Genomic DNA, 25,210 nt, shown 5'->3' with positions numbered 1-25,210 from the left:
ACCCACCGCTCACAATGGCCGAATACAGTATTTACTTGAATTCACAGCCCTCCCCCCCCGCATGAAATTCGGTCTGAAAATTGCCTGAAATTCGGTCTGAAAATTGCCTGCACACATCAATCGGATACGAAACCAAAACTGCCTTTGCGGCGTTAAATATGCTTTCTCGCATAAGATCAGTGTATTGCGGCACAGCTGACTTTAGGGGACTGGCCTGCGTTGTGCAACACATATCATCAGACCTCTGCCTATTTTTCTGGCCGACGAATTGGCTACACGTTACCTTTCTACTTTGTTCACGAACTTTAATGTGATTTCTACGTTACTTTTATCCCTTGCGCACACAGGAAGTGGATGAGCGTTTGATTTGGTGGCATGTTAGAATCAGCCAAATACTGCCAAATGAATCAGCAGTGAGTTGTTGTCGCTTTTTTTTTTCATCTTGTTAAAATTGATGCACCGGGTAATTCGATCGGTTTTGTAGGTACCGTCATGGTCAAACTGTGTGTGTTGTGTGTGTTTCACAATTTTATTTCCAATATGAGAGTTGCGGTACACCCCATGCAAAAAGCACCCAAATACAGCTTGCGGGTGCCTGGGGGCCTGTAATCCATTATCTTGGCATTTTATTCCAAGATTATGCCAAGTGGCAACCCAGGCAAGAAAAAAGTTGAACGGGGAGCTCGCGCAATGTTGTACTCACTGGCAGTTGAGGTGTCTTGCAGTGAAGGCTCTCTGGCCACTTCCAGGCTGTGAGCTGGGGGCAGCTCCTGCATGGACAGAGGACAGCGCCGAGTGCCAGCACCCAATCATAGCTTCCTTCTTAAAGGGACACTAAAGGTTACTATGAAGTCAAGTTAAAGTGATAAAGCAATGCTCTAGAGCGTCTAAGGCGTCAATATAGTCGGGAACAGAGCTTTAGTAATCGAGAAATTGAGGTAAATGCATGAGACGATTTGAGACAACCCAGCGACATTCCGGTACTAGCCCGATGACGAAGGCACTCCTTATCATAATTTATGTCACTGGTACTCAACTACTCGTACTAAAAAGATAATTTCATTAGGTTATAAGACGGAAGGAAATGCTACTTCTCTACTTCTATTCGATTCTAAGAAAAAATAACATTTTGACGTTACCCTTCAGTAGTATGGGTGGTCGAAAGGTTTCGTTTTTGCTCAACTCAGCACCACGCGTGCTTTGGAGTTTCAGTTGTTTCGCTATCGTGTCATGCTGCGCTGGTTTTGCTGGCTCGCAAAACTTGCATTTGGAACAAGCAGCGAGAATGCCACGTCCATGTCATGTCGTGGGATTCGCGAACAGTCCACGGAACTTGGCCAAGGGCAGTTGCAGCGGCGAATCCAACGTTACTTATCACTGTGCCAACAAGTGAACCTCTCCGTTCTAAGTGGTAAAGTGCCGTACTTCTGCCACAGCGCGTTGGCAAAGAGCAGAAAAATCGCATAGAGTGCTCGCTGCACTTTCGTCCAGAGGATTACGAGTTCAACGCTGACTTACTGAAGTCGTGTAAAGTGCCGTTCAAAGTAATGCTTTCTCGTAGCGCTGTTCCGTCGGCCTTGCCAGCATTCTCCGAAGTGCAAGAACAACTGCAGGTCGAAGACGGGGTGGCGAGTGCAGCATTTGGTTTTCACGAAGGAAACGCTACAAATGTACGAATATGTACAGTCATGACATACACTTGCCGTCGTAGTAGTACGCAACGACGCCGGCAGCGTGAGCCCTCAGCAGCAGGTCGTTCTCGTCAGTAATCAAATCGCTGAAGTCGAGCCCAGCATCGCTAGCCAATGTGTCGTCAGGGTTGTCCATTGCAACGAGCGTCAAAGTTGGCGTCATAAAATAAAGAACCAGCTTATCGTCGCGCGCTTTCCCTTCCACTAGCCACCATAGTTCCGCTTTTACGCAGCTGTTGGCTCTCTCTTGGCTCTGTTTCTGGCCGCGCGTTCGCGTTTTGTGCAGAAAAGCCGTAGCGCCGTCTGCGGGCATTGTTTTACTCACCGACGGCGCAACGTCACTATGAGACCATGACGTCACCCCTCCACGATCGGAGGGCGGGCAATTTGAACTGGGCTGGAGGTGGGCGGACACTTCAGAACACATTTTCTCTTAAAATAAATCTCTTCTTCGTATGAAACAAGCATTTCGAGGTTTCTGGGATGGTATTTCAACTGTCCACGTTGACTTAATATTAACCTTTAGTGTCCCTTTAAAGATGGTAACAGCACAAACAACAATGTACCTAAGTGCTGTTCCACAGCTGACGCTTTGGAAACTGCTGCTGTATACTGGCTGCCTATTCGTAAAGTAATTACAACTTGCTGCTAGTCATAAAATATCCTTTAGGCTTGTCTTGTGCCTTCCCAAATTGTCTCTCATTTTGCCATAAGACTGCAACCACATCTCACAGAAAAGGTAGCTTCCGTCATTACCGACAGACACCAATCACGAGAAGCAGTAACAGAACCTCGTAGAACATAAACTGGTGCTTAATACTAAGGGGCATAAAAAGTTCCCATAGCATAAATCAAGGTCTGCAGTTTCTGCCGTATTGCAGGCCACCTTTATGACTTGCTCTGCAGACAGAGCATCCCGGCTACAATGAAAAGCGAGGAAAAAACGAGTATGCAGATACCCCACACTAGGAATCAACGTTCCATGAAGCATTTTGTGCGTAGCCGTCTATCTTGCCTCATTTCAGATTGAACAAAGTGTTAACAGACAGTGCAATATGTCTGTCTGAGGCAAGCAGTTGTATGTGTGTGATGCGTGTCCAGTAGAACCTCATTCATACATTTTCGAAAGAAATGAAGGAAGAGACGTACTATCTGAAGTCTCTAAAAATATTTAACAGATTCAACTTCAGCTAACATTTACGTAATGCAAGGCGCAGTGCGAGTTGTTGCAGCATAAACGTCGACAAGGACCAATCTGGTGGGGCCTGAGTGATCCGAGACGTGCAATTGTTGTTTTAAGGGCTTCGGCAAGCTTCTGTTCACAGTCCTTGAATTGGCCTGGGTGAGCAGCTTCTCCTGGCGGAGCATTCTGGCAGGAAGTTTTGACGTGCCCGCTTGGTGAGAAATGTTGCGGCATGAGACGGCGACACGTGTCGAGCATGTCCGGCCGGAACGACCCAAGACGTGCATTGTCATTTTAAGACTGCAATGGGAAAACAAACCGAAATTGAGCTGGTAGGCAACCTTGGAATACAGTCGCCGACTGATTTTTCGAACTCCAAAAATTCGGACATGCTCGATTATTCGATCTGCTTCGCGGCACCGCCATTCTCCCCATAGACCATAATGTATAACAACTGCCGAAAGTTCGGACACCTTGCAACCGCTCGTCTGATTTTTCGGACATTTCTTGAGCCAACTCGATCAAGAGCACCATGTGCTGACTCTGACCGGTGCACGGTTCGACTTGCTGAACGCCATTTTTGTTTTGAACGGAGCCTCCTTCCTGCCCCATGAAGTAGAGCTATTGCAAATCCCCGCTCATCATCATCGTTTCTGCCTGGTTCGTGGCCACAGCAGTTCCGGTCTCAGCTTAGTAAGCCATGCCAAGACAATTTAGCAGCTGATTCCTTTCTTCGTGCACGACGCTGCGAGTAGGCCACATTTTTTGTATGTGCGACTGGTGTCAGCGTGCCGGCATGGCGGTGTTTGCATTTGTGTGATGTGTCGAGGTTGCGGTGATCCAACGCAGCATACGGAAACATTGCGTCAAGTGTCTAATGGCGCCGACAGTGCCCGCGCAGACTGCGCTGAGGAATGCCGGCAAGTGGCTGCCGGGAGGCCTAGGATTTGTCGCCTTCCGATGTGCTCCCTACTGATGCTGAAATTGTTCTGCTGAGACCAGCGCGGTGGTTGCATTGCGATTCTGGACACCGTCTCACTTGACAGTTTCCCAGGTGCTGACACTGCTGTACTGACATGCGCAGAACTCGACAACGGCGAGATCATTCGTCAGGTTTCTGCTGCACCACCACACGATGACTCCGAGTTGGAAGACGACGGACCATGTGCTACGCTGCCGTCGCATGCAGAGCATGTACAAGCAGTCACTGTGCTTTCAGCCGCCTATAGTGACCGTATGACCCGCTCCAAGATTTAGGCTTATTTGATTACGCGTAAACGGAACAGGGCGTAAACGGAACAGCGTGCAACGACGCATTCACGATTTCTTCAGGCCTACTGCCAAGCCCGAATAAGTGCGTGGAAATAAAGGATTTTTTTTCTTAGTCTGCTTTTTCGGACACCTGTTTATTCGGACATTTCCGCAGTCCCCGTGAGATCCGAATAAACGGTCGGCGACTGTACAATGCCACGATGCTGCAAGAGCAAAACACGATGGTTTCTCCAACCCCATCCGCGCGCTAGGAGAAAAGTGTGGAATAAATGATGTAGTGTGTTCTCTTTTTTTTGCCATTTTTTTATTTCCTTTGCTGTAGCGGCCCCGCCTTTTGGGACACAATGGCGGCTTTGTTATGGTTGTGTGCGCACACACGTGTTGCTCCGTAGGTTTCGTACCGTGGCAAAGGAGCCGTGTGGGCAGGTTTGCGTTGGTCTCCGTGTTTTGTTGCGCTGTGTTATCTGGACCGTGCTCTCCCGGATGTTGCTGTGGCCAGGTGGGACAGGACGAACTAAAGTTCGTGAAATGAACGCGCATGCAACGCTGTACACAATGTACCGTGCCACAGCAATGGCAACGGACGAAGGAATATCTGCGGGAAATTTCACCCTCACTTGCGGAATCATGCTAACGTGCCATTGCAGGCTGAAACCGATGCGTTTCAGAATATGTACAATTAATGCCTTGCAGGTCAGCGATTCCTGCTTTTGACAGGACATGGTGCATTTGCGGCGCGTAGAACGTACATTATGCAAGAATGCATAGTCCTGGTTAAGAACATTTGTGTTCAGTAACAACTTGCTTTTGTGAATACTACAACTCATGTTGCTTAACTGTTGCTTGTTTCTCACAGTACTCACAACAGCACGAAGTTTTTTAAACAGAGCACGTTCGAGGTTCATGCACACCTGCACAGGTGTACCTAAATACATGTGCTGATATATAGAGCGTTACACAGAATACACAGATTTAAAAGTAGCATAACAACTTGTGTCGAGCGCTTTGTTCCAACTCGTATTAAGAAAACGCGCAAACAAAACTCCTGGATAACACGCAGCATTATCCATATGAAACGGAAAATTAAAAGACTATGAAAACAGAAAGTGAGAACGATGGAAGTTGCAGCTGTAAAAATTGAAATGAAAGAAGCTCTTGTGAAGTCGAAAAAAACAGTTCTTTGATCACACGCTTGCCAACTTCCTTAAACGTTTATCACACAAATTTTGGCGTTACTTCAGTGAAAGAAAGTAAAAGATTGAACAGATCGAACATGAAGGAAAAGTCCTGACACGAATTGAAGACTTAGGTGATACTTTCAATCGCTTCTTTCAGTCAGTTTATACACAGAGGTGATAAGATAGGCGAATACATGAACGGCGACATGAGGACCGCAATGGATTCAGTTATTATCAGCCATGAAGGTATTTTACAATTGCTGCTTGAAGTAGACGCGAAGAAGGGAAGTGGACCGGATGGTCTACCAACTGAATTTTTCAAACTATATGCCGAATGGGTTTCCTTTTACTTAGAGATAATATTTGCCAAGTCAATTGAATCTCATTTACTTCCACAAGACTAGCGCAATGCAATAGTAATCCCTGTTTTTAAAAATGGCAACCACAGGCAAGTAAACAATTACCGACCCATATCCTTGACGTCAGTTTGCTGCAAGGCCCTAGGACACGTTATTGCAAAACATATTAGTTTTCTTGACACTAACGAGTTACTTTGCACAATCCAGCACAGATTTAGGAGTGGTTTTTCTATGGTGACACAGTTAACAAAAACACTCCATGATTTCTACTTGAACATGGAGGCACACCTACAAACAGACGTAATAAGTGTTGATTTTAGGAAAGCTTTCGATAAGGTTTCTCACCGTAAATTGCTTTTTAAGCTCGATAAAATAGGTATAGGTAAAGAAGTAATACAATGGATAGAGGCCTATTTATCTATGCGTCAACAGTCTGTAAGCATTGAGGATTGCATTTCAAATCCATTGCGTGTGTACTCTGGGGTTCCCCAATATTCTGTTTTGGGACCAATACTGTTCTTGTTTGTTTATGATATCGGTGCACTAGTTGAACCGCCTGTTAAAATGAAACATTTTGCCGATGATTGTTTGATTTATTCCCCAATAGGTTGCGAAGGTGACCAAATTAATCTGAACAGAAGTTTACAGGCCTTAGACGAGTGGTGCTTAAAATGGGACATGGAAATAAACTATAGCAAAACAACATTTACGCATATTCGCTCAAGTAGGAGCGAACTTTCCTTCATATACCACATCGGAAACCATCCTCTGAATAATGCAGCTTCTTTCAAATACTTAGGAGTCAGTATTATGCACACATTGCAATGGCATTCACACATTGATAATATATGTTCCAAGGAAAACCAAAAACTATACTTTTTAAAGAAAAAACTGGAATGCGCTACACGGGACGTGAAATTAACAACCTACAAAACTTTTGTACGACCAGTCTTGGAGTACGCTTGTGTTGTTTGGTCCCCTCATCAGAAAGTCCTGAAAGCAAAAATAGAAAGAATACAAAGATTGGCAGTCCGTTTCATATGTGGAAAATACCGACGCATGGAGTCTGTTATAGCCTTGTTAAAATCTTGTGAACTAGAGCCTCTGGAGGAAAGCAGACGTAAGCATAGGCCAAAGTTTCTTTTTAAAATCATGAGCGGGCGAACAAAAATAAACAAGGATCTATATCTACAACCTCCAGGAAGGAGATGTGATCGTCTCAACAAAAGCAGAGCTATTCAACCTTATCTAACCTACTGATGCTTTTCGTTTCTCCTTTTTTCCTGACACGATTGAAATGTAGAACAGATTGCCTAATGCAGTTGTGAGCAACGAGGGCTCTGCCGAATTCGAAAATGCATTAGATACTTTCTTTTGCGAGGATGTATATATACTGAATTTTTACTACGAGCATTTTTCTTGACTTTTCTTTGTATAACTACTGTTCTTTGCTCCTTTTTTTTGCTCGTTGTTGCTGTTACCTACCAAAAGCGCCAGTGAATTTGTATGTTGCATAGAAAGAAAATTATGTATCATGTATTCTTGACACATCACCCTTCCTGTAATGACCCCAAGAACGGGGTTGACAGTATGAAATAAATAAAATAATAATAATAATAAATATGTGCACTTTGCTGCCTTCGGTACTGTGCGCCGCCCAGTCGACGCTTCATCCTAAAAGGTGGAAAGAAGCGGCTGCTTTGACTTAAGGAATGAATTCTCCCTACTGCAGACGTATCTTATCTCTGTGTGCGAGAAGCACAGGGAAGTGAGGGCTAGCGGATGTGCTCCAAGAGTGAGCAAGGCTCCACAAAACGTATGCCCACAAACACATGAAACGGCTGTTCCATGGTCGCACGTAGGCCGGTTCTACGTGCATACTGTTTTGCACCGTGCGCCGGCTATCGCAAAACTTTGGTTCCGTGAACGTTCACTTACTGTGGTAAGAAGGCACCTCAGGCCGCAGTCAAGGAAACTAATAGCGGAGTCAGAAATGACATTCTGCCTCTTCGCTCGCGTGCTGTTGTAGTGATGCGTGGCCACCCAAAGTTTGTTCAATAAAGCACGGCGATTGCTCAAGCCACAGCGAGAATATGTGTTTGTGCTCATAAACTCCAAATGGATCGCAAATGGGTCGGTGTGTCGTACGTGTCTCCAGTGCGTTCTTGCAACGCAGTGAGAATGCCTACATTTTTTTCGTAGCGCCAGACGTGTAGCTCGCAAGTTCGTCTGAGAGCCCCAGGAAGCCCAAGCAGAGGAAAGCAAGTAGAAGGCAGCGATAATGTGACTTTTTTTTTTAAACACGCAAGAACTGGGCAGCGGCCGGTACCTGCGGTTGATGAGAACAGTTCAGTTGGAAGGCCTATAACGCATGTTCATCTTCATAAAAGCCGGTAAAAGCAGGTAAAAGCAGCCGATTCGACCTCACGGCCTAATTTGCGAAGTTCATTATGAACTTCTTTCAACATGACTTTGGCAATGGTAATGCAATGAGACACTGCGATTGCATCCTTTAGTTTAGTATTGCTGCGGAGCGCATGCGTCCGAGCAGCCCGGTTGCGCGCAGCATGGAATGGTTTCGCGATAAATGTAAACAAGAGAGGAGAGCTGGCCCGATAGGCGGAGCAACGCCATGAGCAACGCCAATTTCCGGCTCCACTTAGCTTCACAAAGGGTGAGGTCAGGGCCCCTCCTCAGTTTTCCTTCCTCCATGTGTAACCCTAACGGTCCACCAGCAGGTTTGCCAGATGGTCCCAACAAAAAATAGCCAAATGATCTCCAAATGTAGCCCAAAAATAGCTAGACCCAAATTTTTCGGTAGCGAAAAGTAGCCAAAAACATTGTGAAAACGTTTGATGATGTTCAGCAGATGTCTTATATATGGTATAGATCGTCTCCAAATCTCACCGCATACACCCAGTACAACACTGGCATGATGATCTGCGTAAAGAATTCTAGTGAGAGTTGCCACTAAAGTTTTGCTGCCACTCAGACGTGCATTTAGACAGCACTTATTGTTGCACTGAAGCGGATAATTCCTTTTCCGATTTACTCCTGACGTTATTTCTGCTTACTGAGACACGTCTCGCTTTACCCGTGGCAGTTTTCTATAAAAGTCAGGCAAAATATTGCCAGCTCCAACGTCGAGGGTCAGATTCGGCTGGTCACAATCGATTGCCCAAGAGGCGGCCCGAACTCTAGGCATTAAAATAGGGTTGCCTTTCCTATAGGCTTGATTTACAAAATAAACATGTTATTTCTCTCCCGTTCTCTCTGAATTTACTCGAAAGCAGCGCGAACCTGAGTTAGAAAATGCTGCTGCTTGGAGGCACACTGGACTCTTGAGAAAACTTGAAACCTTCTCGCGGTTTCCTCGTGCGAAGAAGCAGCAGTTGTGACTGCAATTCGCCTTTGAGTGGGAAAAAACAGCGCAACCTAATGGACCATAACAGAAGAGGTGAATTAAAGCACCGTAATCCACCTGGATTACGGTGCTGGCTATAATCCAGGTGGTATTAGTTCGAAAGGAGTTGAACCGGGTGGTATTTAAACAGGGATTCGCTGGCAAGATTCGTGCAATATAAAAACTTAAACGTAAGTTTCTGTGCATGCAGGCACGAATGCGTGTGACGCGCAATTTCCGAGGGGAGCTGTGTACATTACTTTGACTGTGATTAAAAAAGAAATAAATGTGATTCCACTAGGGAACACAAAATCTATGGGTCGCACAGGGCTGTCACGAAGTACAGCATAAGCCTCTCCGTCTAACAAATTCAAGCACTATACATCAGAACAGGAGGTTAGTAGAACATTATATATACCTTTACATACTGGCAAGAACTCTCTTCCCAACCACCACGACTGCGATGTGGGCAAAAATAATAAAATTTGGACGTAACGGTACTGCACACACCTATTATGTATATCGAACGTAGTTTTTTTATCAAATCTCGAAAATATGTGTCTACAAAGTACAATGTAATGAATAGTAAGAAGAAAAAAGAAGCATTGCAATGGTCGTAAAGTATGTGCCTATAAAAAGTAAGCGATAATCGCAATTACTCGTATGCACTTAGCTTCAAGGGAAAAAAATTGTTGCAGGAATACGGTATGAAAATCGATGAGTTATCATCCTGACATTGGCAAGGCAATCACTTACAGACCTTTGGTGAGCGATCGCCTTGCCGTATTCGGTCTGGACGAACATCCTTTTCATATATTTACAGAGCTTATCATTGTAATAATATGCAACATTTAATGAGTACCATGAAACAATTGCAACTTTCGCGTAATACAAAGCCGCTTAACTAAAACAAAGAACGAAAAAGAAAAACATTGCATACAGTCCCACTTGATACCTCTCACACCGGCGATTTACGCAAATCGATTAAATATACAATATAGCCCCGTGTCAGTTAACTCCCACTGCCACTTGGACCATATAGAACTACAGAGTTGAAACAAGACAGAAACTGTTCATCTGGCTGAAAATCTTTGCAGTGGTCCCCACTCTCTGCCAGACCAAACTTAAAGCAGTGTCTTATTCTACATGCACTTTCTCAGACCATCCTTTGTCAACGAAACCTGTCTGAACAACACGTTATCGGCAGCTGCGTTCGAAACAGGCCGCGCAAGTAGGGACAAAGCAAGCTCAGACAACAAGGGGAACATGGGATTTCCGCCACTGGTTTTTGGATTCCTAATCCTAGCCCACAACTTGGGAATGCTTGGTGATACTATAGAGCAAAATATTTCGTTTCGATTGACAGTCGAGACTACTGTGGCTCGCTGAGTATGTACAGTGAGCGTCACCCTTGTGCAGAGTGCGCGAACGGCGGCCTCTGGGGTGCTTTGCAGCCAGCCAGCCAGTGACTGGGTGTGAGATTAGGTGCAACGGCCTCTGCGTGCCCAGACACCTCTTATCTCGAGCACAGCAGCTACCCTCAGATGTCGCTGGCTGCCTCCGGATCAGCCCCGCAGCCGCCGTTCGCGCGCTCTACACAAGCCTGACGTGCACTGTACATAAAGACTCGAGCTGCCATGTTTCTCATTTAAAGCGACTTGCGGAGTTTTTCGTAAAGTTACTGGGTAAATAAATAATGCGGTGATCCGAGGGAAAACCAGGCAATAGGCAACAAGGAACCCTCGATAAACATTGAAGGACCACGGGTGAAAATGACACGCCACGACATGCGTACGTATACTTGAGCTGTTGTGTAAGTCCACATATTAATTTGCTGTGTAGCAGCCGGGACGGAACATGTACTCGACAGCTGTCAGGCCCACTGTTTTTCTTACTGAATCACGCGTGAACTGGCAGCAGATGGCGCCGAACCCAAAACAAGAGAGCCTTTGCTGGAATGACGTATAAACGTGGCAGCCATGACTTAACGCCGCCCTCCCAGCACCGACATGGCCCAAAAACACAGCCTTCAAGATATCCTACATATCTCTGTAGCAGCAATGAGCTTGGAGTTTTCATAAACCGCCGTTCCGGAATTTTGTCAGTGTTGACGTGGTCCTCGGGACTCGGAAGCCCTTAAGACAAAAATAGCCCCAATATAGCCATGTAGCCAAGTCGGAATTTTTGACGCCAACCAGCATAAAAAGTAGCCCAATCTGGCAACCCTGTCCGCCGGTTATCTAACCTACACATTACATGACCTGCCCAGCACCATTTTTTTTCTCTTAATGTCAATTAGAGTATCGGCTATACCCGTTTGTTCTCTGATCCAAACCGCTCTTTTTCTCTCCTAACGTTATGCCTAGCATTCTTCATTCAATCGCTCTTTCGCGGTCCTTAACTTGTTCTCAAGCTTCTTTGTCAGTCTCCAAGTTTCTGCCCTATACGTCAGCACCGGCAAAATTCACCGATTTCTTTTCAATGATAATGGTAAGCTTCCAGTCAGGAGCTGACAAAATTTGCTGTATGAGCTCCAACCCATTTTTATTCTGTGAATTTCCTTTTCATGATCAGGGTTCCCTGTGAGTAACTGACCTAGGTAAATAGAGGCTGACTGGTGATCCTGAACTCTTGTTCCCTCACCTGGCTATTCATCATTACCTTTGTCTTCTGCATATTCATCTTCAACCCCACTCTTATATTCTCTGCTAATGCCCTTAGTTATTTGTTGTAACTTGTCTCCAGTGTTGCAGAACAGGACAATGTAATCTACAAACTGAAAGTAGCTGAGGTATTCAACGTTGGTCCTTACTCCTAAGCCTTCCCAATTTAATAGCTTGAACACTTCTTCCAAGCATGCAGTGAACAGCATTGGAGAGATTGTGTCTCCTTGTCCGACCCCTTTCTTTATAGGTATCTTCCTGCTTGTGGAGAATTAAGGTAACTGTGGAATCTCTGCAGATATTTTTCAAGATATTTATGCAAGTGTCCTGTACTCCTTGATTACATAATGCCTCTATCACTGCTGGTATCTCTACTGAATCAAATGCCTTTTCGTAATGTATGATAGCCATATAGAGAGGCTGATTGTACTCTGCGGATTTCTCGATGACCTGATTAATGACATGGATCTGATCCATTGTAGAGTATCCCTTCCTGAAGCCAGCCTTTTCCCTTGGTTGATTAAAATCAAGTGTTGCCCTTATTCTATTGGAAATTATCTTGGTGAATATTTTACATAATACTGCGAGTAAGCTAATGGGTCTATCATTTTTCAATTCTTTGCCATCTCCCTTTTTGTGGATTAGTATAATGTTTGCCGTCTTGCAGTTTTCTGGGACCCTTGAAGTCAACAGACACTTCGTATATAAAGCCGCCAGTTTTTTCAAGCATTATGCCTCCTCCATCTTTGATTAAATAGACTGTTATTCCATCTTCTTCAGCTTTTTCCAGTTTCATGCCTTGCAAGGCCCTTCGAACCTCATCGCTAGTTATACAAGGAGTTTTTGCAACCTGTTCATTACTGCTTTGAATGGAGGTATCGTGGTTCTTCTGGGTACTGCACAGGTCAGTATAGAATTCTTCCGCTGCTTTTGCTATACCTTCGAGATTGCTGATGATATTACCCTGCTTATGTTTCAGTGCATGCATCTTGGTTTGTCCTATGCCAAGTTTTTTTTCTCACTGATTTCAGTTTATCAGCTCACAAAACGGAAATGCTGATCGGACAACGATAAACTTTGAAATGCCGATGAGCAGGACGGTCAAGGAAAGACACGTACAGCATGCTTGTCAAAACATGAGCAAGCTTCAACATTGACGCTTCCGATAACTGCAGACGGCCAGAAGCAGCTCGGAGGAGGAGTTAAGGGGCGATCGGAGATCACCGTTCGAAGCACGCTTTCAGTTCTGCTGCGCGCGATTGGCCTAAGCCACGACGACTTCGCGCGGCTGACACGTTGGTTTTTATTCTATGGTGGAACTACGATGTAGATGAAGCGGCCAGCGACCTGAAAAGCAGGTCTGGTGGTTCAGATGCGGAGTGAAATTACGGTTTGCAAATGGTATACATGTATTTTTACTGCGCAAATAAGTTATCTTATGGATGTTCCAAGTCATTACTGTCTTACTTTAAAATGTTTGCTGTTTCGAAATTGTCTCCATGAAATTAATCCTGCATAATGAATGCACCCCCAACTTTGCTTTGGTACATTGGGAAAAACAGGGCGTTCGTTATGCGAGTAAATACGGTATACCCTCAAGCTCCTGTTGCATTGCAGAAGGAAAGATTATGTGCTCATAGAGCAAAATACAGCACTTATACAATGCCAACAATACAGAAAGTAGTGTGGAAAGAAAATGAAACACCTGCTCTCAGCTAAAAAGAATATACATAAGAGACGAAAAAACAAAAAAAAAAGACAAGTACCCTGTTTACTCGAATCTAACGCGCACTTTTTTCCCCAATAAAACGGGTCCAAAAATTGCGTGTGCGTTAGAATGGAGACCGACCCTAAGTCTGCAATACCACATCGCTGTCGACATTTCAAAATGACCACCTCGTGCGCGCTTCGAGCCTAGCTGCCGTAGCTTTCTCCATGTGCTGCAGTAGGGGTGCTTAGGCATTGCTTGCTTGGGTTTAGGTTAGTGCACCGTCTGTCTTCCCGCTTTCTGCATTTGCTCTAATCGGCATGGAAGTGCCAACTGCAAAGAGATGCCGAGTTCATCACGATTAAAAAATAAAATTATGAGGTTTTACATGCCAAATGCCGCTTTCTGATTATGAGGCACGCCGTAGTGGAGAACTCCGAAAATTTCAACCACCTGGGGTTCTTTAACGTGCACCTAGATATAAGTACACCGGTGTTTTCGCATTTCGCCCCGTTCATCACGATGCCACAATTAAAAGGAAAACGATCATGTGTGCGGAGATTGACGGAAGTCGGGCCGCATCACGCCGTTCGGAGTTCCTGAAACTTGTGTGCAGGACTAGCACAAACAGGAGAAGTGTTCTACATTGGCGGCTGCTAGGTAAGGCATGGCCGCGTGACCCCTATATTGAAAGCGATCTGCGGCGGAGACAAGAGTCTATGCATCTAGGTGCACCGCGCTGTGTTCTCGTCGCTTAGTTGGCGTTGAAGCGAGGCTGCACAAAGGTCAATTCCCGCGCCCCAGCGTTTTGATAGAGAGTTCGCGCGGTCATTGAGTGAGACATGTTCATGTTTGCTTGTGTGTGCGTTGCACCGTGCTTGTTAATTTAGCTAGTAAGCGAATGTTTAAAAGTTTATACGGCCGATAAAACTAATATCCTTGCTTTTCGTATAGCTGTCTACTAATTTGCTATCGTAATCGATGCTTCGCCTTTCGGGCAAAACTGCTACTTTTTTAGTTATTGCAACTTTATTGCATTGGGAGTAAATATTTGTTTTTTCCAAATGGGAGAAAGTTGTATTTCTGTATGAAAGAATGAGGTGTGCAGTACTGTAAAGGACTTTCCTTTTTCTTAGGTCCCGGCAAACGGGTGTGCATTACAATCGAGGGGGCGTTACAATCGAGTAAGTAGGATATGTCAATCATTGGCTACTCTCACAACAAAAATATGTGAACAAATGGCAAGAAAAAAGAGCAATCAGTTACGGCCCATCACCACAAAATTTCAGTGTTAGATGCATGTCAAATGAATGAATATGCAAAAGTGTTGCAGAGACTAAGTTAAGGATCAATTCAAGAAGAGTGGCAAATTGTTAATAAATTTACAGCGTGAAAGTTGGCGGTGATAGACTTTATGGAAACAACACTCCCTGACATACGATTGCTGCTGGGGGATGGAGATGGTATTATGACAAGCTACAGTTCACTGCTATCACATCTGATGTGCAATGACATATTGCGGTTGTTGCACTAAATATTGCAAGTTGGTAGTCAACGCTGTGTGTCAGATTTGTGTCTAGTCTTCACACTGCTCCCCAGTCATAAAAATCAGGAAGTTGGATTCACCTGCGCTTCAACCATTTGCTCAGGAACTAACTCGGCCAATGGTTCAAGAATGGGCACTGGAACGGCCTCTGGGACTGGCTCTGGAGCTGGGTCTGGAACTGGCTCTGGAACTGGCTCTGGCTCAGTAACTGCTCAACAGAAACATGACAATGTCACTTGCTGGGTTCGTGTTGCCTTATCTGCAAACCTGGTCATAATGCCAAATGCACCTGTGCAACTACGAGTACAAAATTTGCAGTGTACTAACTGCTTGTGGACAAAGCCTTAGGGACAGGAAAAAGAGAAACACTAAACCAGTTGTGTAAAGAATGGTAAAGCATCATTTTCAGCACTTTATATTTACATTAATTTGATTTAAAATATTATGGTGGTTTTTAGTGAAAAAAAGAAAGAAGCCCATACTTCTCCTCCCTTGAATTGCACTTTGAAACCTTGGCACATGTTCATCAGTGTGACAGCAGAGATTTCAAAATATTCTCTCATATTTGGGCAATTCTGGCGGTGGGAAAGTTCTCTAGGCTTGTTAGGTCGTGTCTTTAACTCCTATAGCCTTTTTTACCTCCTCTACATATAGTCCACTTTACTGATAAACAATTACTAATTAATGAAGCTTTTCTTTCTTGCTTGCTTTTACTGTACCATGTAGCATGAGCTATTTCTTCCTTTTGTAAAACTGTCTGATATCATGCCCACCTGCTTTGATCTCGCTGAGACTGACAGTATTGCAAATAAAAAAAATATCAAGCAGACTGGAGATATAAATGCTGTCAGCATCAATGATGTCATGGTGCAGCAACTTCAGGGCAGCAAATTATTACCACTTGTAATTTATTTTTGCATATTTTCTGGCTTACGTAACATCCTCTCATGGTAACAGTAGTCACTTTGCTATTGTCCAATTCTAGTTCACTAATACAGCATAACTTGGAATTCCTGCATAGGGCATACATGGATGAGAGGGCCACATAATGTGCACAAACTCCATATAAAGAGGAAACGAAGTCTTTCAGTTGAAGAAACTAGAATCAAGTTGGTCTGCACAAGAGAGTTTCTGCCATGGAAAGCATGGACAGGGTGTCTACCAAGTTGACATTTCCAAATTCCCCGAGTTTTCCCCGAGTGGCATCGTAAAATTCCATGAGTGACAGAGAACTTTGTTTTATGTCGAGACGAGCTGACACCATGTCACCCGATGCTGTCATTCTACAGTAAGTATCTTAAAAAATAAAGAAAAACTACTTAATCCAGTTTTAATAGTAAGGAGTAGTTTAAGAAAAACAGAAGGGAGGGGTTAGTGAAATGCATAGCAAATAAAATACCTTCGAAGAAAAGGTAAAACCCATTGCGAATCAACTTGAACATTCGAAAATTTATTTATTTATTTATTTATTTGAACATACTATCAGCCCTTTACAGGGCCAAGATAGGAATGGGTACAATAACGTATTACATACTGTACAACAACAAACACTAAACACACAGCAGTGCATATGATCAGGTATACACAAACAATATTAAGAACAATTCGTGACCCTTAGTGCAGCAGCTTGTGGTACTTAGTACAGCACTATAGGGTAACAAAAACTGAAATCACCAGCAAACTAGGAAGAGTATTCTTGAAGTTGGGAACGAAACTGCTCGCAGTCTCTCACGCTTATCATTCTCTGCGGCAGTTTATTACATTCTCTCGCAGTTTGCAAAAAGAAAGAATATTTAAAACAATCCTTAGAAAATCTACCTTCTTTCACGTGCTTTGAATGTTTATTCCTTACTACCCGTGACGTTGTCTCAGTTATGTAGCGTTTCTTGTTTACCAGCACCATCTGATTCATAATGCTGTAAAAAAGGCTCAGCCTTTTGTGTTTCCTTCGCATTTTAAGCAAAGGAAGGTTTGCCTTTTTATAAAGCGGTGACACCGAGTCTCGTCTTCGATATTTGGAAAAAATGAAGCGCAAGGCACGCCGTTGCACACCTTCCAATTTTAGTGTGTTCTTTTGATCGTAAGGATCCCAGACTTCACATGCATATTCCATTATAGGACGCAGTAGCATTTTGTATGCAATAAGCTTGGATTCTGCGGATGCTTGTTTGAAAGTCCGTCGAATAAATCCTAATCTTTGATTTGCCTTGCCTACTATATTGTCAATGTGGGTAGTCCAACTCATATTTGCAGTCAAAGTTACACCCAAGTACTTGTATTCTGTCACTCGAGTTAGTGGGGTACCCGATAGGGAGTAGTTGAACTGTAAAGGGGTGTGTTTGTGCGATATTGTCATGCATACAGTTTTATCCAAGTTCAGTGACATTTGCCATTTTCTACACCATTCATGTATTTGATATAAGTAAGAATTAAGTTTAAGTTGGTCATGTGCGGAGGTTACTTCAGTGAGAATAACGCAATCATCTGCGAATAATTTGACTTGTATCGATGGGTCTGCTATCAGATCATTGATATATATTAGGAATAGCAGGGGTCCCAGCACAGAGCCCTGCGGCACTCCGGAGACGACCTCACATATTGTAGACTGGCTTTCTTTAACACTAACGAACTGTCGGCGATTCTTTAGAAAAGCTTCGATCCATTGGACGACTTTGGAGTTACCTAACACGACTCTTAACTTCAATAATAATTTCGTGTGACTAACCGTATCGAATGCCTTTCTAAAGTCTAGATAAATGATATCTACTTGGCCTCTTCGATCTAGCACTTCACAGATGAAATGCAGTTTCCACAAGTTGGGTCACTGTCGAGAGGCCACTACGAAAACCATGCTGAGACTCACTGAAGAAATTTTCGCGCGTCAGAAATTCTCTGATGTGTTTGGAGACAACGTGTTCAAGAATCTTACATGGTGTTGACGTTAGTGCAATAGGTCTGTAGTTGGAAACACATTTGAGATCTCCCCCTTTTGGTATTGGGATTATTTTACTTAATTTCCAATCGTCAGGCAGGGCCCCCGACGACAGTGATTTTCGAAAGATAACTAAGAGGTATTTGGCTATCCACTCCGCATACCTCTTTAAAAATGCATTAGGAATTTCGTCAGGTCCAGATGATTTACATTGTTTTAGATTGAGCAATAGTTTAAATATACCTCGCTCGGAACGCTGGAGTTCGCCTAGAGGAAGGAAGCAACGAGAAACGCTAAAGTCGTCTACTTCCCCATTGTCTGTCGTAAAGACACTGGAGAAGTCCTGTTAAGCTCCTTTGCAATATCTTCTTCATTAGTAATATAGCCTTGAGTCGTACAAACTCAGAGATTGCCTTTTTATCTTTTGAAAAGTGCCTCCAAAACTGCTGGGGTGAGTCTTTAAGGAACTTTGGCATTGTAACATTAAAATACTTCTGTTTGGACTCTCTTATTTTATCCTTCAACTCTTTTTTGAGCGCAATAATCTGTTCTAACAGATCTAGATCGGGAACACGTTTGTACCTTGCTCTGGATCGTTGTATCCTCCTTTTCAAATGGATAATTTCGCGTGATATCCAGGGGTTATGCACACGTTTCTTTTTTACCCTCAAGGGCACAAACTGGGCTATGCATTTGTGTACAAGGGCTTTAAACATTAGCCAAACTTTGTTTATATCCGTATTTTGTTGGAGACAAAGCTCCCTAGACCGTTCAAAAGAATTGTCCAATTCGTCAAGTATAGCCGTATCATCGGCCATATTGTATTCCCTGTAAGTTGAAACACGTCTGGATATATTTCCATTTTGCTGCAACATCAGTGTTAAGCCAACGACGAAATGATCAGAAATTCCAGAAAAAATCTCAACTTTGTGTGGCCGGAGGAACAACTTTTCACTCAGAAATACGAGGTCAAGGACAGATTTGCTGGCTTGCTGGACACGAGTGTATTCATTGACAACTTGATGAAGACTGTGCGAAAAACACATTTCGATTAGTGCGGTGGCAGACTCGCATTCCCTACTTCCCGGCAACATGCTGTCCCACAATACTCCAGGAACATTAAAATCACCTGCTACAATAACGTTCTTGTTTTGTACACGCAGGGAATGCATGAAATCATTCAGTCTCTCGATAGCTGCTGCACTTGTCCCAGGTGGGCGATACATTGCACCGATTACAACTTCGGTTACCCCCAAAAAATTTTACACCACGCTGATTCTATATCTAAAGGATACTCAAATACTGTATACTGCAGTCTGCTATCAATAAAAATCGCCACACCCCCACCTCGGCTGCTACGGTCGTTCCTTATCACTTTGTACCCCGGCGGACAGATTTCGTGATCATAAACTTCAGAGTAGAGCCATGTTTCCGTCACTATCACTACATCCGGCTCGTGCTCGGTCAAAACATACTCCAGTTCAACGCTTTTGTTTAAGAGGCTACGGGCGTTAATATTGAGCAAATGAAGCCTGCGCGTCGGGTGACGTCAGTCAGATGCTATCGCTCTAGTTGCAGTTGCGTTCGGGTCTGTCTTTTGCTGATACATTAGATAACGTTGCTTTTTCACGTCATCCCAAGCATAAGTGGTGCCGTCAATCTTCATCTTGTCGTAAACAAGAATAACTTTGTGCCCGCTCTCTCTATCCCCCAAAGCACTGTTCCAAAGGTTCCGTCGCTTCTGTCTAACATCTTTTGAATAATCTTCATTAATAAAAATACCTGTCCCTTTCAGCTTCCGAGCACTCCGAAGTACAGCCCGCCTTTCATCAAAATTAGTAAGACGCAAGAATATTGGCCTTGTTTTGCCTGAAGAATACTTTCCAATTCTGTGCATGCGTTCTACACTCGCAAAAGGAACATTTAGCTTCTCTAGAAAAATTCTGCCAACTACTTCATCTTTCAATGACTCCGATGTTTCATTTTCTGTCTCGGAGAATCCCATTACGATGAGGTTATTGCTTCGACTGCGGTTTTCGAGAACTTCGAGTTTTTTCTGCATGCCATGCAAACACGTACGTAAGTTAGAAATTTCTATTTCTGACTGTTCTATTTTCTTAGTTAGCTCAGGAATACTAGACACAATAGTCTCAACCTGAGCAACTGTTGCCTTTAGGTCGGTCACATCAGTCTTCAACCCTTTAATTTCATCCAGAATTTGTTCTAGTAACTGTCTTTCAGGACCCGGATTCGTTTCAATGTCACCACAACATATCAATTGCATCATAACATCCAAACATTCACTGGAAATTGCACAAATGGCTTGTGGACTCGGCAGCACTAGCAAACCAGGACAGTCGTCTTTGAAACAAACATAAGAGCGTTTGTCACCAACCTGTGTGAAGAACAAAACTGAGTTTGTCAGTCCTTTCATCGCGGTGCCGCCAAGCCCACTGGCGCCGGAGCGATAGTCCATCGTCGAAGAAACCGCCCCATTCGGTGATATCGATGACCTCAGTGCTTCCCACGATGCAGTCAATGCCCGGCTGCGCAGCAGTATCAAGTCAGTTGTTCCAGCGGAGTACACGGAAGCAGTCACACTGAAGAACTCGATTTTGGGAAGAAGTGTGAATTCATCCTCGGCTTGCGTTTGAACCGGACACGACAGCAACACCGCCTGTGTGAAGAACAAAACTGAGTTTGTCAGTCCTTTCATCGCGGTGCCGCCAAGCCAACTGGCGCCGGAGCGATAGTCCATCGTCGAAGAAACCGCCCCATTCGGTGATATCGATGACCTCAGTGCTTCCCACGATGCAGTCAATGCCCGGGTGCGCAGCAGTATGAAGTCGGTTGTTCCAGCGGAGTACACGGAAGCAGTCACACTGAAGAACTCGATTTTGGGAAGAAGTGTGAATTCATCCTCGGCTTGCGCTTGAACCGGACACGACAGCAACACCGCCTGTTTGAAGAACAAAACTGAGTTTGTCAGTCCTTTCATCGCGGTGCCGCCAAGCCCACTGTGCTGTGTCTGCCTATCTGTGCTGTCACAGATAGATAAAAAGATAAAAAGGAGATGCATGCAGAAGCAAATATTTTCAATATGGGCTATTTCTATATATTGATAGCAAGCTCATTCGTATGAGGCCAGAACTTTCTCACAAGTAATATTCTCTCTCACAACAGCAGTTAAGTAAACCTCAACTGTTCTCACATACTCCGAGCTCGCGCGCAATGCCTCAGTGTTGCGTTTCGATGCTTTAAAGAGTTAATTTTGGTTTGCACGAGGGACACCTGCATCTCAGCATCAGTCAACACTTTAGTTTTTTTTTTTTTGTGAGCTCCAGCTCCTTCAAAAAAGCAGTGTCACGCTTCCTTTCCCGTTCATTCCTCAATGCGTACGTCCTTTCTGTACTCGTCTTCCTTCTGCCACGCGTTCGTCTGACAGACCATTTGAATCATCTCCTTGGTCAGTTATACAGTCAACGTACAATTCTCGGACTCCTTAGGGGCCGCGAAACCGTTCAAAAAAATGAATGCATATATTCCACTGCCCTTAAAGGGCCCCTCACCAGGCCCCATAACAAATTTTGGTTATACGCTTGAAATTGTTATGTGTCCTCTAAGAAGCATTCTGCCACAAAAAAAAAAAATTGAATCGGCCCATTAATAGCCGAGAGAGAGAGAACTAAACTTTAATTTTCCAAAACGGTAAACCAAGTTGGAACCCGGTTCACCCTAGGTGGGAGGATTCCTTATTCCAAGAACCCTCTCTCTGGCTTGGGCTGCCTCCTTGGCCCGGGCGACGAGACTGCGTTGGTCGTCCAGGTCATCGGAGGAAAGCTTGGCCTCCCACGTTTCAGTTGTCGTATGGATCTGCGGTGAGTTGGGGCGCTCTTCTTGTGCTTCTATGGTGCGGCCTTCCTTGGAGTTGTCTTGTGGAGCTTGTGAGGTAGGGTCTGCGGATGTATCACGCAGTGGGCAATCCTGGACCATGTGTTGCAGGGTTTCTGGAACGTCGCAATGGGGGCATGTGTACGAGTACTGCGTAGGGTACAGTCTGTGCATGATTATTCCGTGGACGTAGGTGTTGGTCTGTAGGCGGCGCAGGATGACTTCTTCCTCTTTGCTCACATTCTTGTGTGGTAAAGCGTACGTTCTTCTACTTTAGGGCGATGTCATCAACGTTGGTGGCCGGCCTAGTGTGGGATGGCAGGAAAGCCCGGCTGGTATGCTCGCGGGCAGCGGCGTGTGCCGCCTCATTTGCTGTCATGCCTTGATGGCCTGGAACCCAGTTGATGTGGATGTCGGGGAGCGGAGCACGTGCGATGTGATTTCTTAATATTTTGAGCACAGTTTCTGATACGCGTCCTTTTTGATAGTTGCCCACTGCTGCTTGGGAGTCTGTTAGTACTACTGCTACTTCAGGGCAAGTTGTTATTGCCAGAGCGATTGCCGTTTCCCCTACAGTCTCAGGGGCTCTTGCTCGGATGGTGACAGCTGCAAGTTCTTTGCTTTGGTGATCCGTGATGCTTAGGGCAAAGGCGTTTCGTTTAATATACCGGGCAGCATCGGTGTACCTCATATCAGGGTCTCTCCCGTATTTCTTGCTGAGTGTGCGGATTCTGCTTTGCCGACGCTCCTTATGGTAAGTTGGATGCATAGTGCGCGGTATACTTGCAATGCTGATAGAGTCCCGGCCTGCAGGTGGGATTTTTGCTTTCTGGTCTGTGTCTGCAATGAAGGTTTCACTGTAGTTGAGGTAGCGCAAAACTGCACGTCCGGTGGGTGTGAGCTTGAGCTGCTCTAGTTGGCCGATCTTATAAGCCTCGACAAGCTCTTCCCACGTATTGTGGACGCCGAGCTTGAGGAGTTTCTCCGTTTATGCCATGGGTGGGAGGGTCAAGGCTACTTTGATTGCCTTTCGAATGACAACATTGAGTTTCTTGATTTCTGCCGGCTTGAGCGTGAAGTAGGGAGTTCCGTAGGTGATACGGCTAGTTAGGAGAGCTTGAATTATGCTTAGTGTGTCGTGCTCCTTGAGCCCGCTTCTTTAGTTCGTGATCCTCTTGACAAGGTGCGTAACTTGTGACAGTGTGCGTTGGAGACGCAGAGAGTGGCTGCCCCTGATCCGTCCTTGTGGATGTGAAGTCCGAGTACGCGAAGAAAGTCGACTGTATGTAGGGATCTTGGTTCCGTTGAGCGAGACGCTAGGATTGGGTTCGATATAGTTAGCTGGTCTTTCTCGTGTCCGTGCTCTCAGGACGAGAAGCTCCGACTTCTCGGGTGCGCATTGGAGACCGCACTCTCGGAGGTATCTTTCGATAGTATCGGCGGCTTCTTGTAGATTGCGCTCTTGTTGTCCAGTAGTAAGTGCTTCGGTCCAGAGCGTGACGTCTTCGGTGTAAAGGGCATGGCATAGGTTTGGGAGGGCATTCAGTTGTTTCGGTAGTTTGACCATTGGTTGGTTAGTTGGGGTTTAATGGCACAAAGGCAACTAAGGTCATGCTGCGCCAGTCACAAGACAAAAGGAAACCCAAGGTTAGAGCAGGCAAACCTGCATTGCATTATAGCTCGTGTAAATAACCAGTTGTCTCTAAAAAGTGGAACAGGTTAGTAAATGGCCCTTGCGGGTCATCTGCCAGTAATAGGGCAGGGTGAGGCAAGTGTCCGTTGTCCTTGAGGTATGTTGCTAACCGGTCGTGCACCATGTGCTCGAGGAGTTTGCCCACGCAAGATGCGAGGGAAATGGGACGTAGCTTTTTGATGAGAAGGGGTTTGTTGGGTTTGGGGATAATGGTGACCTCCGAATGCTTCCAGGCTGCTGGTAGGTCCCCCTTTTCCCAGCAGTCGTTGTAGTATTGTAGCAATGTTGTAGTGGCAGATTGCAGGAGGTTGCGTAGGAGCTTATTAGTTATTCTATCCTTGCCGGGACTGGTGTTTCTAGTGGGTTTGGCTAATGCTACGTGGAGCTCTGATGAAGTGGGCTTGTCGCTGGTAAGTTTTTGCTGAAGCTTACGAAGGAGATCATGCTCCAATCCAGCATGATTGTGGATCAGTCTGCGCAGATCTTGCCTCTGTTGCGTTTTGGTGCGATAGGTAGCTAAGGGAGCGCGTAAAAGATGCCAGGTTTTCTTGGTGCTGAGTGTCCCTTGAATGCTGTCACAAAAGGTGTGCCAATTTTGCCTGCTAAGTTGCTCCGCGTAATCTTGGGCCTGTATGGTGAGAAGGGTGATTCGTTGCTTAAGTTTTCTATTGAGCTTTTGTCTCTTCCACCTCTCCAGGAGGTTTCTTTTGGCCTCCTAGAGATGAAGGAGATGCGGGTCGACTGCGGGGGTGTTGATGCTTGGCTAGAAGCTCTTGATGTGGTTTTCTGCGGTGATGAGAAGGCCCTTGAGCCAATGGTCGATGTTGTCTATTGTTGTGTTGCCGCTGAGGTTGTCTCTGAAGGACTTCCAGTCTGTTAGCCGAGCAACTCCAGTCTTGGTTGGTTTCTGGTTATGCGCGATGTCAAGTTGGATAATGTGGTGGTCGCTTCCAAGCATCTCCGAGGGTCGACTCCACTCGGCCCAGTGGACGTTCGCTGTGAACGTAAGATCCGGGTTTGTGTCCCTGGAGACACTGTTACCGACTCTCGTGGCCTGCAGTGGGTCATTCCAGAGTGTCAGCCTGTGTTGTTGAGCAGTGTCGTGCACTCACGCTCCCTTCTTGGTGGTGTTTGGATAAGCACATGCTGTATGTGGGGCGTTGAAATCTCCCATTATGACAACTTGAGGGCCTTTCGTGTGTTTCCCGAGTTCACGGACAAAGTGGTCGAATTCTGGAAGTTGATCACGAGGAGGGCTGTATATGCTGGCGATAAAGAGGCTTTGCTGCGTTTTTCTGTCTGGTATGATCTCCAATAGGGTGTGCTCAATGGGGATGTCTTCTATGTTGTGTTCCTGCGTTGTGAGAGTTTTCTTGGTAAGGATGGCTGTGCGCTGAGTTTGTGCATGAGCGGTGTATCCTTGAAGTCGGATGTTGTGGGTATTGGTTTCCCGTAGGGCAATTACATCAGGGTGGTCCAGTTTGACGAGTTCTTGTGGGTTTGCATACCGGGGACGGAAGGATCGACAGTTCCATTGCCAGATGCGCAGAGTATTTTGCGGGCTCTTTGTTGTGGTTTTAGGTGTCGCCATCATGAGGCTCTTCAGCTTCACAGGAAGCTTCATGGTTGGGCGAGATCGAGCGGGAGGCATTGCGACTGTTAGTGCGAGCCTTCTTTCTACCCTGCTCGGT

The 25,210-nt window shown here is 45.1% G+C and overlaps 1 protein-coding gene across 1 annotated transcript in view; it reads right to left on the bottom strand.

Moving 5' to 3' along the window:
- Positions 1-23,978, bottom strand: part of LOC139046764 (protein TsetseEP-like) — a 64,964-nt gene extending 40,986 nt beyond the window's left edge. Inside the window, exons 1-4 of the mRNA XM_070528702.1 lie at positions 23,952-23,978; positions 20,331-20,481; positions 15,084-15,211; positions 704-770 (exon numbers count right to left, since the gene is read on the bottom strand). Of these exons, the coding sequence (XP_070384803.1) occupies positions 704-770; positions 15,084-15,211; positions 20,331-20,481; positions 23,952-23,978 (373 nt within the window). The remainder of the gene's footprint in view (positions 1-703; positions 771-15,083; positions 15,212-20,330; positions 20,482-23,951) is intronic.
- Positions 23,979-25,210: the final 1,232 nt, after the last annotated feature.

Source organism: Dermacentor albipictus, unplaced genomic scaffold, assembly GCF_038994185.2.
Source record: "Dermacentor albipictus isolate Rhodes 1998 colony unplaced genomic scaffold, USDA_Dalb.pri_finalv2 scaffold_14, whole genome shotgun sequence".
Taxonomy (NCBI): domain Eukaryota; kingdom Metazoa; phylum Arthropoda; class Arachnida; order Ixodida; family Ixodidae; genus Dermacentor; species Dermacentor albipictus.
Note: the sequence above shows the minus strand (reverse complement) of the source record. Positions and strands in the feature narration are given on the sequence as shown.